Source organism: Chrysemys picta, chromosome 1 (genome assembly GCF_011386835.1).
Source record: "Chrysemys picta bellii isolate R12L10 chromosome 1, ASM1138683v2, whole genome shotgun sequence".
Classification (NCBI taxonomy): Eukaryota; Metazoa; Chordata; order Testudines; family Emydidae; genus Chrysemys; species Chrysemys picta.
This window is the reverse complement of record NC_088791.1, coordinates 244,906,189-244,917,927: the sequence shown is the minus strand read 5'-3', so window position 1 is coordinate 244,917,927 and position 11,739 is coordinate 244,906,189. Positions and strand designations below refer to the sequence as shown.

General features: G+C 40.9%; 1 protein-coding gene across 2 annotated transcripts in view; it reads right to left on the bottom strand.

Moving 5' to 3' along the window:
* Positions 1-11,739, bottom strand: part of ADPRHL1 (ADP-ribosylhydrolase like 1) — a 30,917-nt gene that overhangs the window by 921 nt on the left and 18,257 nt on the right. The window contains exons 5-7 of one of the 2 annotated variants that reach the window (XM_005307620.3): positions 6,802-6,849; positions 6,129-6,256; positions 1,635-1,767 (exon numbers count right to left, since the gene is read on the bottom strand). In XM_005307620.3, coding sequence (XP_005307677.2) covers positions 1,635-1,767; positions 6,129-6,256; positions 6,802-6,849 — 309 coding nt within the window. The remainder of the gene's footprint in view (positions 1-1,634; positions 1,768-6,128; positions 6,257-6,801; positions 6,850-11,739) is intronic. The other variant, XM_005307624.4, reaches the window with a different exon arrangement.

Genomic DNA, 11,739 nt, shown 5'->3' with positions numbered 1-11,739 from the left:
TAAAATTAAACACAATTGTGTGCAGTTCTGTTGTTGTGAAAAATGCACTCTCCTTTGCAGATATATCACTACACAGAGAAGGAAGCTTTAAGCCACTACGGCAGAGATTTTTACTTATATGTGGTGTGCCAAAGAGACTCTCAGAACAGTAGCTCTAGGGAGTTCACCAACCAACTGGAATATCAAGCCTCCACCTTTGCCAGCAGTAACGGGTCATACTGCATAACGTACTCCTGGGGGAATTCTGCACCAACAAATTAAAAATTCTGCACACAATATTTTAAAATTCTGCATATTTTATTTGTTAAAATAATGCAAAATAATCATGCTGGTTTCAATTATTTTGGTAATTTATTTAAACTACAATACAATGGATGGAGAACGGGAGTGGGGAGCATTGGAGGAAATCTCAAAATCCCATCTGTCTAATAGTAATGTAGCTAGTATTGACCCTTTACTTCTAGTTTTGTCAACAAATATATGCAGCCATATGCTCAGTGTTACATCATAGGCAACTGAAGAGCAAGCAAGGGCTGGAGACTCAAACTCACAATTTATATTGGCTACTGACCATCTCCAGAAAGGTCAGCAGCAATCAGTTCATGGAGTACGTTTTGATAGGAAATTTTAAAAATTTAGACAAGTTCTATTCTCTAAAGCACCATAAGCATTTATAAAGCCACAGTGTCCTTTACAATAAGGCTCTCAGGGTGCAACAAACCATTGCAGCTACCCAGGGCTAGAAAGGAAGAGTAGCTACAGAAGAAACCACTAGGTTGCAAGATCTTTAGGGCAGGGAATGTATCTTACTATTGTAATTAATAATTAAAAATCACATAATGGCTGTGTGTATGTATCCATAGCATTGTGTGTTGAGATCCCGTTAACTCTCACAAAGCTAAGGAGGGATGGGCTGGGTCCGCACCTTAGACAGGGCGTCTTCATGGAATGCCTAGGTTGATTGTTGATGGCATCCTGCTGGGCTGAATCTGCAGTGTTGGTGATTCCGCATGAGGGTAGGGGGCAGGGCACAGTTATGTCGAAGGAGCTATCTTTGGCATGAGATGCAACACAAAGATATTAACCACTTGTGTTCCTTTAAAGACCACATGGTGGTTTTTATAAGAGTAAGGGTGTTAAACCAGTGTCCCAGACAAACTACTGCTCAAGTAATTACATACTACAGTACCTGCCTGAAAACTCCCTGCAGTTTTAATTGCATTCAGTATTCTTTTTCTTCCCCCATCTTATACACTTGTGTTGTTTTTCTGTGTGTGGTTCTATAGCAGCCATCCCAGACAGAGGTTGCTGTATATAAGTAGTGGTAAAGTGAACCATATACATTAATCTACTTCACAAGCATGTTGTGAGGCTTAATTCACTAATGTTTGTAAAGCACTTTCCGAGTCTTGAATGGCAGGTGCTATTGACATAATAACAACATTGATCATGTGAAATTGATAAGGAATCAATAATAGGCAATATGGCAGATTTGACTTAGTCAGCAGATTTACTGCTGAGATGCCTTTTTCGTGACTTAAAGGTTGCATCTCATAGAACAATGACCATTTTGCCATTTAAATTCTAGGGGATTGAAATACTTAACATTATAAAGGAACAACAGGATTACTCACCCCCATGGAACATTGCTCGGTTGCAAAGTTCTGTCCAGTCCCCACCACATCCTAACAGAGCATCGTATGCAATCATGGGAGCATCATGGCCTCTTCTTCCACCTCGTCCTTCAGAACTCCACCTCCTATAAGTCTAAAAGAATAGCTGTTGAGTTGGTCGCAAGGCATTGCAAGAGCTCACCACCTTTCACATGCAGAATGATATACTGTAAGACACTTTTACCCCAAGATGGTTGATAAGGACCTGCATTCAGGGGAAGCTCACTCCTATCTATTTGTGACATTTCATATGGAGCAGTGGAGGGGTGCCTCTGATCTTCTCATTTACAAATGCAACCACAATATTCATTTGAGATGATATTTTTTCAAAGCCTCTTACCACTGACAAATTCCCTGGTTCCTCTGCTGAATAGTCCCCCCAGAACCAGCCCTGCCTCTCAGAGACAGACAGAGGCTTTAATGCCAACAGTCATGTAGGCCAGAAGGAAACAAAATACTTGTAACTACTCTGCAGGCTGGATGAGGAGCAAAGGTCTCTAGGATTCAACTGAGCCAGGAATTTCAAGAAGCTCATCAAGTCAGAGTCTCATTTCACATCTTAAAAGTTCACACTCATAGAAATTAGAGGTGGAAAAGACTTATTAGGTTGTCTTGGTCTCCTCTCAGACAATGAGGAATTGTTCTCCAATCCCCCACCACATATTCTCAAATGTTTTGTCCAGTCCAGTTTTAAATGTCTTTACTGTGTCCTCTTCCAGATTTGTTCAAATGTCTCCACTTCTAGATATTTTATTTCAAATCATTCTTTCTCACCTTGTGCTGCCAGGCCTCCCTTCCTCTCAAAGACTGCTCAGAACAACAATATTGAAAATGATCTTCAAATACAAGAGGCAGAATACTTCCTCAGCAACAAAAACCCCTGGGCATTGTGCACTGGCCCATCAAACAGGCCCTAGAATAGGTGCATCCAGACTTTACCTTTTTTACCTGCCCCAATTTCCAAACCACATCCAAAGTGCATCTGTTATGCTTATACCAAAAACATCATTTTGATTAAAGATTGGCCCGCAAGCCAGTTTTTTATCCCCTTAACATATAAAATACAATATAGCAATCTGAGTTGTACTTCCTTCAACTAGGGCTGAATTTGGCCCTGAGCTTTATGGTGTCCCGAGGACTGTGTTGGAACTGCAAGCTATTGTGTTAAGAGCAGTGTTTGTGTATTTGTCTGTCTGTCCCTAGTCCCACATGCAGACTAGTGGGCTCTGCAGCAAAGAATGGGAGCATTCAGCAGAGTCAGTGTGCAGACTGCCAGCTAGAGTAAAGTGAGTGAGCTGTACCTCTCTGCTTAGGGAGCAGCCAGTTTTGTTTCTATGTTTTGGAGTTCTTGTGTGTTCTGAGAAATAAAGTAGTGTTACACTGCAGCCTTCCAGCTGGAGTATTATATATTTTATCTAACTTCTCTGTTTGTATGCTATGGAAATAACTTTAATTTAAGCTTTATATATTTATTTACTGTGCACCCACACATATACCAAAGGGGGAGGGGTCTCAGGCAGCATCACTTTCTCCTTACTTTAATGTTTGCAAACAATAGGCAGTGCCCATCTGCTTCTGCTGTCATCTTACACAAGTAGACTGTAAGGCCTTAGTTCTGCATCCCTTATTCATATGAAGTAGCATTGATTTACACATAAAGTCCCATTGGGATTACTTGCATCAGTGCTATTCTGGATCGGGCTGCAGACATATGTCTCAAGTATCCTTTACTTTGAAAGTTGTCACTCATTTTAGTCCTGACGATACCTCCAGATTTGGTGTCTCCTAGCTTTGTTGAAAATTGTTTACCTCAGAAATAAAGAATCTTGAAATTGAAACTATAGAAAGTTATTGACACTCGGGAATCAAACCCCAACATTTTAAGCTTCTTGTATGAACGCTTTTTCAGTCCCCCTCATTTTGGGTCTTTGTCACACATTGCTTCCAACATTTGAGTCTCGATAGCTTGAGAGCTATGATTGAAGAATCAAGTCTTAAAATGAGAGTGAGCTGTAGTGTCTGTCTATTTGTGCAGTTTATTTAACACACAGTTAAAGAGTCAAACTCATATTTACTGCAAGATGATTTGTTCTGATTGTGCCCACTGCCTGCTTCTTGTCCATACAGTCAGGTAGAGTTAACTTATCTTTCATTGCCCCAAATTTCTAGGTATCTAGACGTGGCAGTCAATTTTATAGAATGTACTGTATATTCCTTGTTAATCTGAAGATTATTTATTTTTACAAATAAAAATGGTCTTTGCAAATATATTCCCAATAAATAAAATCTGGCAATGTCTGCCTAATATTCAAAGCTTCTGTAGTTTTTGTGTGCATGCTTAAATGGGGGCTTTGCATGGACTGACAGATGCACACATGATTTTAGAGGCCTGTTTGAAAATTTAGCCCTGAACATTTCTCTTTATTGTTGCAATAGGGGAGGAGTTCCATCCGCAACTGACAAACTGAAAAGAATGCAGGGAAGAGCTCCAAAAAGGATCAAAGTGCAGTTCTACTTTGAAAAGAGGCTGTGAAAGTGGCACAGTGGGGGTTTCACGTGTTTCCCACTCAGGGACTGCAGATCCAATGTGCTCAGTTTACAAGTAAAAAGATGTATTTTCCAACTGTCAGTCCTGCAGACAGCCAAGGCGCTGCAAGTCAAGCAAGGGTCTTTCCTTCTTGTGCATCATCAATAACAAAAGCTCTACCTGCCAAAGTGGTCACACAGGTGTAAGTAGAATTTGGTCCTTGTAATTGGAATTTAGTCAACTATTCTGTTGATAAAGAATGAGGAGGAATGTTATTCAGCTCAGCCTCTCGTATAGTAGCTGTATTGACACTAGTAGGAGCAAAAACTAGTAAAAACGTATTGTCACTAAAGTAAGAAAATATGACTGAATACACACAGGGAGCAGAGCTATTAAGTGAGCAGGTGCCGTCTTATTATCTACTCTTGGTATTTCATTATCATCCATGGGCACCCTCTGTCATATATAAGAGCACCAAAAAGTTTACAGAGCACCCCAGGTTAGTCACTTTTCAGAACAGAACCATGCTCTAAGGCAGGGATGGCCAACCTGAGCCTGAGAAGGAGCCAGAATTTACTAATGTACATTGCCAAAGAGCCACAGTAATATGTCAGCAGCCCCCGCATCAGCTCCCCACCCCACCCCTGCTCCCAGCCCCTCCCATCCACCGGCAGCCCTGCTGATCAGCGCCTCCCCCTCCCACTGCACCTCCCGATCAGCTGTTTCGTGGCATGAAGGAGGCCGGGAGGGAGAGTGGGAGGAGCGATGGCACGGCAGGCTCAGGAGAGGGGCAGGAAGGGGTGGAGTGGGGGGCAGGGCCTGTGGCAGAGCCGCGGTTAAGCAGTGAGCATCCTCCTCCCCCCCCCCCCCGGCACATTGGAAAGTTGGCGCCTGTAGCTCCAGCCCTGGAGTCAGTACCTATACAAGGAGCCACATATTAACTTCTGAAGAGTCGCATGTGGCTCCGGAGCCACAGGTTGGCCACCCCTGCTCTAAAGGACTGGAAAAACTGATATATGGGGAAAGTTGAAAAGAATTTCATATTTATTGCCAGGCTGCTAAGTAAGTTGGAAACATGAGAACTATCTTCAAATACTGGAAAGTCGTAAACAAGAAGAGGAATTTATTTAGCTTGGTTCAAGGAGTAATAACTAAAAGTAATGGGATTAAATTAAAAACAATGTAGACTACAAAATAAAGTACCCTGGGAAGTGGTGAAACACCATCTCTTGAGATACTTAAAACAAGACTGAACAAAACCAGTGCAGGAATCAATTCTGTATTGACCAGGGAATGGACTAGGATGGGGATTTTCAAAGAGCCTTGAGAGAGTTAGGTGCCCAACTCCCATGGTAATTTCTATGAGAGCTGGTCATCCATTTCCTTTAGGGACCTTTGAAAATTCCAGCCTAGATCTCTGAGTAGGTCTTTTCCTTCTTTAATAGCCATGATTCACTGCAATTTGCTTCTCAATTTCACACTTCCCTAGATGTTTAAACATCTGGCCAGCTTGACTTCCCTGCTTATTGTATTTCTCCCTGCAATGGGTTATACTGGCCCTTTAAAGAAAAGAGAAATCATGTTGGGAGATGGGAGAGCAAGGTCCAGGCTACTCTGTTCCCCTTTCCTCCCGATTCCTCTTTTCCTTAAAGTGCCAATATACGCTGTTTCACTCCCATTCCATGACTATCGCTTAGAACCTTATTCCTGATTCAATTGTAACCATTTCTTGTATTAACTCACATGTTAAGTAAAGATGGAATAATGTTTCTTGTTAGTAAATAAGCAAAAAATCTTTTCAGAAGAACTCCCATCCTATGGGGCAGCAAAGACATTTAACAACCATCTCGGATTATCTCTCTGGAAATGTGTCTATTAGTAATGAAATTTTCTGAACTCTTCTTGAAGATACATTTGCACATTTTTACCTTTTCTCTCTCCTCGGCATCATAATTATCAGGAAAGATGGGTTTATTCTGATTATCGTCAGTGATTTCTCTCTCCTCCAAATAAAACTGCCATTTGGCTTCAAAGTAAAACCAGTGCTCCTGATATTCTGAATGCAAAACAAACTAATGGTGTAATATTTCATCTTGACAAGACTTTCAGGTGCACTTAAATAGCTTTTAAAGAAAGAACAAAACAGGGTTTTCCCAGTAAAACTTTGTATTCTACAGGAATATAACTTTAATAATTCACATACTCTCAAGCAGGATCAAACTGCATGTTCTATTTGATTATATCGATGGAACAAGTAATAGGAAGGCAGGAAAAATGAATATGAAAAGAAAGAAAGAAAATTAAAAATGGTAAGAACTGTAGAATTATCTTAAAAACATCCAACAAACTGGAAATACAGCATGATATGAGATTGAGACAGTGCAACCTTCATCTGAAACAAACACTATAAAGAAAAATGATAAATGTGAATTACTGGGGAGAAAAATTAGTCTATGCCTTTATTTGATGGTGTTCCTTTATAGCAAATCACGAATACCTAAAATGTTTATTTTTGTTTCATTGAGTTTCTTTAAAAGAAAACAATTTGGTGGGAGAGGCGTGCTTTTTTACCTTAGAAATATGAGGACTGTCAAGTCTTACCTTCCCTGGTTTTGCTGGAGGACTCAGAGATGTGGACTAGAAAGCTTTCTCCCAGTTGTTTGAATGAAACAGGTGTTGAAGATACCAAACAAAACACAAAATGTTTTACACAGCCTGAATATAAATCACTTTCCATCTCAATTATTCAGATTTTATATGTAAGATTTCTCTAGTGTCTTGAACCTACTAGTTCTTCAGTCATCCATAGAATCTTCCAGGAAAAACTGGTAAACAAAGACCAGAACTTGCAATACAAACAAAGCAGGAGGAGAAAACCTTCAGACCACCTTTATATATCACCTACTTTTTTCTCTGGTCAGTGAGAAAAAACAGTGAGTCTTGAAAACTGCAAACACACATGCTTAACTTTTTGTATATGAGTAGTCCCATTATCTTCAATGGGACTACTGATGTCCTTGATTCAGCAAAGCACTTAAATATCTTACCTTGCTTACCTTTTAAGCAAGTGCTTAAATCCAATCCTATTCGCTAAAACACTTAAACATGCACTTAAGTCTTATTGACTTCAATGGGCGTACTCATGTGTAAAGTCAAGCACATGCATATTTATTCGCAGGATTGAGACCATGAGGGGAAAGGTGGAAAAAAGGAATAGGAGGCAAAGATGACTAGGGTTAAGAATTCGAAAAGCAGTGAGATGGAGAAGGCTATTAAATAAGCCATTGGAATGTTGGCACTTCAGTCCAGAAGTATGATTGCAGGTGTGTTCAGCATCACTGCTGTTTCAAATTAAATACAAAATAAGTCTGAATTCTGTTTTCTAATAGCTTCCCCTTCAATAATGGTGACAATCAGGGTACTGACTTCCTGGGGAAGAAAAGAGGGTAGGAACCCAAACCAATAAGCAACTGAATCAAATGATTGTATATGATATGATTGTATTATGAAAGTGTATCAAGTAAGGTATCGTATAAAAACTGATGACATGCTGGTCATGAATATCACTGTGTGATGTCTGTACCCATGGTGTGTAAAGAGATAAGTACATGCTCTGGAAATATGTTCCTAAAATATGTTGTGGAGAGAGCTGATAAACAAGCCTGCCTTAGACAAAGGAATGTGGATTTACATGTCTGGATCAAGCTTTGTAAGCCAGAGGACAATGAAGGTACATTTACATGTAAGATAAACAAAGCCACCCAGCTAACTAGCAGAAAACACTGGGAGACAGAGTCTGCACCCCTCGCAATTTTTCCTGGCTCTTGAGGTAAAGACATTGCACTTTGGGGAAATATAAAAGGAGCCCAAAAAGACATTCTAGTTATCCATCACTTAGGGAAGAGGACAGCACCCTAAGATTTTGTGAAAGTGGGGTCCTCTGGCCTGGAGGGCTAGAGTTTCTGGTAGCCTGATTTAAGTGAGAAAACTGGTTAGGCAAAGATAACCTGCTAAAATAAAGTTTTAATCACTAGAAAGCATGTTTTATTTTGTTTTGTTTGCAGCCACACCTGCCTCCCTTTTCTCTTGCTTAGTATCACCTGAATCTCTGTTCTTTATTAATAAACGTATTCTTAGTTTTACTATAAACCATCTTAGTGCTGTTATTTTGAAGTAGAGTGAGTGCTTGGTGAACTTAACAGGCTGGTGTGTGCCCTGTCTCTTTGAAGGCAGCAAACTTAGTAATTTCTGTGAGTGTCCAGTGAGAGGGACTGGACACTGCAGAGAGACGTCTTTGGGGGAAATCGGGAACTGGGGTTCACTGATTGTTACCTGCAAGGCAAGGTTCAGACTGGCAGTCTCTAGGAGTTTGCTGGTGAGGCAGACAGACTGGTGTGGCAGGGACCTGACACACAGTCTAATCTCCAGCAAAGCTCACTTCCGGTTCTGGGTTCCTTGAGGAGAGTGAGACAAACACTCAGATCTGACAGAAAATTAGCGACTGTGCACACACAGTAGTCACTTTTCTAAATGAAGCAATTTGGTTCTTTCTTTTTCTTTCCTTTTTTTCCTCTTCCAAAAAGGCTAAGCAAGTGCTCCCCCTTAGGGATTAATATCCTGAAAATACTTCATCTTCATATATCAAAAAACAAAAGCTGTTTTTGTTTACTCTGGTATTTTCTACATGCTGGTAGCTCTCCCACCTCGCACTTCCCAGCAGAGGGGGTAAAAGTATAAAGTCTACAGCACTCCTGATGCTGCAGCAGTTGGCACAGATCCCTGGGGGGCAGGAGGGAATCCAAACCCCACTCCCCCATGGAGTTCCCTTACACCCACACTAGGACCCAGGTTCATAGAATCATAGAATATCAGGGTTGGAAGGGACCTCAGGAGGTCATCTAGTCCAACACCCTGCTCAAAGCAGGACCAATCCCCAACTAAATCATCCCAGACAGGGCTTTGTCAAGCCTGACCTTAAAAACCTCTAAGGAAGGAGATTCCACCACCTCCCTAGGCAACCCATTCCAGTGCTTCACCACCCTTCTAGTGAAAAAGTTTTTCCTAATATCCAACCTAAACCTCCCCCACTGCAACTTGAGACCATTGCTTCTTGTTCTGTCATCTGGTACCACTGAGAACAGTCTAGATCCATCCTCTTTGGAACCCCCTTTCAGGTAGTTGAAAGCAGCTATCAAATCCCCCCCCCCATTCTTCTCTTCTGCAGACTAAACAATCCCAGTTCCCTCAGCCTCTCCTCATAAGTCATGTGCTCCAGCCCCCTAATCATTTTTATTGCCCTCCGCTATACACTCTCCAATTTTTCCACATCCTTCTTGTAGTGTGGGGCCCAAAACTGGACACACTACTCCAGATGAGGCCTCACCAATGTCGAATAGAGGGGAATGATCACGTCCCTCGATCTGCTGGCAAAGGGCAGGATTTTGCCCAGGTGCAGGACCTGGAGGAGCCCAACACAGAGAGGGTCCAGTTGGCATTTGCTGACCTTGGCCATCCTTAACACCACCAGTGGTATCATGCTGAACACACCACGAGGTACTTTCATTCTGCTACAGGAAGCCCAAGCAGCAGTTGATTAGTATCTTAAAAGAAATTCTATGTTCGAAAAAGCAGAGTGAAAATGTCTACCTACATCTTAAAAAACATGAGAGTATTTTAAGAGAAAAAAAGTCCTGGTTTAAATAAATCACCACACACAATTGATTTGATCATCATGGGATTTTAAAACTGGCTTAAAAACTCAAAAGACCTAGCAATTATCTCTGCTTTTCTGTTGCACTCACCAGCATAGTACCCTGGTGCTAAAAACATAAATGATTTCCCCCCCCACAACACTGCTGTAAGGTAGGGAAGTATTATTATCCCCATTTTACAGATGGAGGTTGTGAGGAACAAAGAAGTTAAGTGATTTTCCCAGTCTGATGGAAAATCTGTAGCAAAGCCAGAAATTAAACCCACCCCTCCCAAAGTCCTGTGCCTGAACCACAAAACCATCCTTCCTGTCTTTTGGCCCAATTTTTCAACCCTTACTGGTGTTGAGTACTTACTTGCACTCCAGGAGTAGTCATACTGAAGTCAATGGACTACACATGAGAGTAAGTGTAACTTAGTGAGAGCAATGGACCTTTTGTGATTAAATGGGTCTCATTGTCTTTGTGACTGAAACAAAAATGGTTTTCTAAAAATGTAGGGCTCTGTTCAGCAGAAATTCTCTTCAGTGCATCTCAGCAGCCAAGGGTCTCGAGCCTGAGGTGGGAGATTTTTTTCCCCTTCCATAATAGCCCCAAGCTCCACAATGCCATTATTATACAGTGCATTCTTCAGGAGTCCCACATATCTTTACACATCTGTGGGTTCACCCTGGTGGAGTGACAGGATCCTTCTGTAAAGTCAGTCGAAGAGAGACCTATATATACTAATCCTGCACCTGCTGCTCTTAGGTCTAGTCTATAAAAAAAACCAAACAAGCTTAGAGCAGAAGAAGCTGCAGTAAAAGAATTCAGTGTGTTCCAGAAAAACTTCTTGCTTGTCCACAGTTTTTTGAGCTGCAACTTTATCTCGCAAATAAATCTTAGTTCTTGGATGCTCCAAGTAAAGATTTATATGTAGTCGAATCAACACATTCTCCAGGCCCCTATAACTCTTTAGAACAGATGGAAAAAACATTTCATAGGTAACATTTTTGGGGACACATCCAAGTGACTTTGGAAGTGAATTAAGTTAAATCAAATTAAGGACACTTTAATTCTGAACAAAAGCATCTACACAGGAATTTAATGTGGTTTAACTAATCCTCTTTCAATTCACTCATTTAGCTACTTACAATTAACTTTCCCAAGTGTCCTCCTGTAGACAAGCTCCTATAGACATTTGTTCACATTAGGATAACAATACTACAATACGGTGATCCTAGGCAAACAGGCACTAAAAAGCTGTTGTGTATAAGATGCATTAATATTATCTATCTCAGGAGTCCTATTTCACTCAACTGTTTTGAACAATGAGTACAACAGAACATATCCCAAATGTTTGCACGGAATAGCAGCAGCCAGATTTGAACCTACAGACAAAGGATGAATTAACTGTTCTCTAAATATATGCATCTCCAGCTGCATTATGGCTTCCACTGGCAAAATGAGGAGTGTCTACTGAATTTCTAATGGAAAAAGTTGTACTGATTGCTTGGGTCTCTTCTACTGTACCATTTGATGGAAGGCAGCTGAAACAGCTTAAATCTCAGCATACATGCTTTGCAAATGATTTGCTGACAAACATTCTTCCTACCTTGTAATGACATTGGAAGACTCCCTACAAAATAAATCTGTGCAGTTTAGCATTATAATTATTGTTTTGTCTGTTTATATAGTGCCATTAGTGTGCTAGGCAACTTGCAAGCCATATGAAAACAAGATCCCTACCCTGAAGAGTTTGCAGTCTAATGTGCAGACAATGTGGAAAGACAACATGTAAGCACAGGAGATGATGTGAACTAACAAAAGTGGCGCGATTGATCAGTGAAGT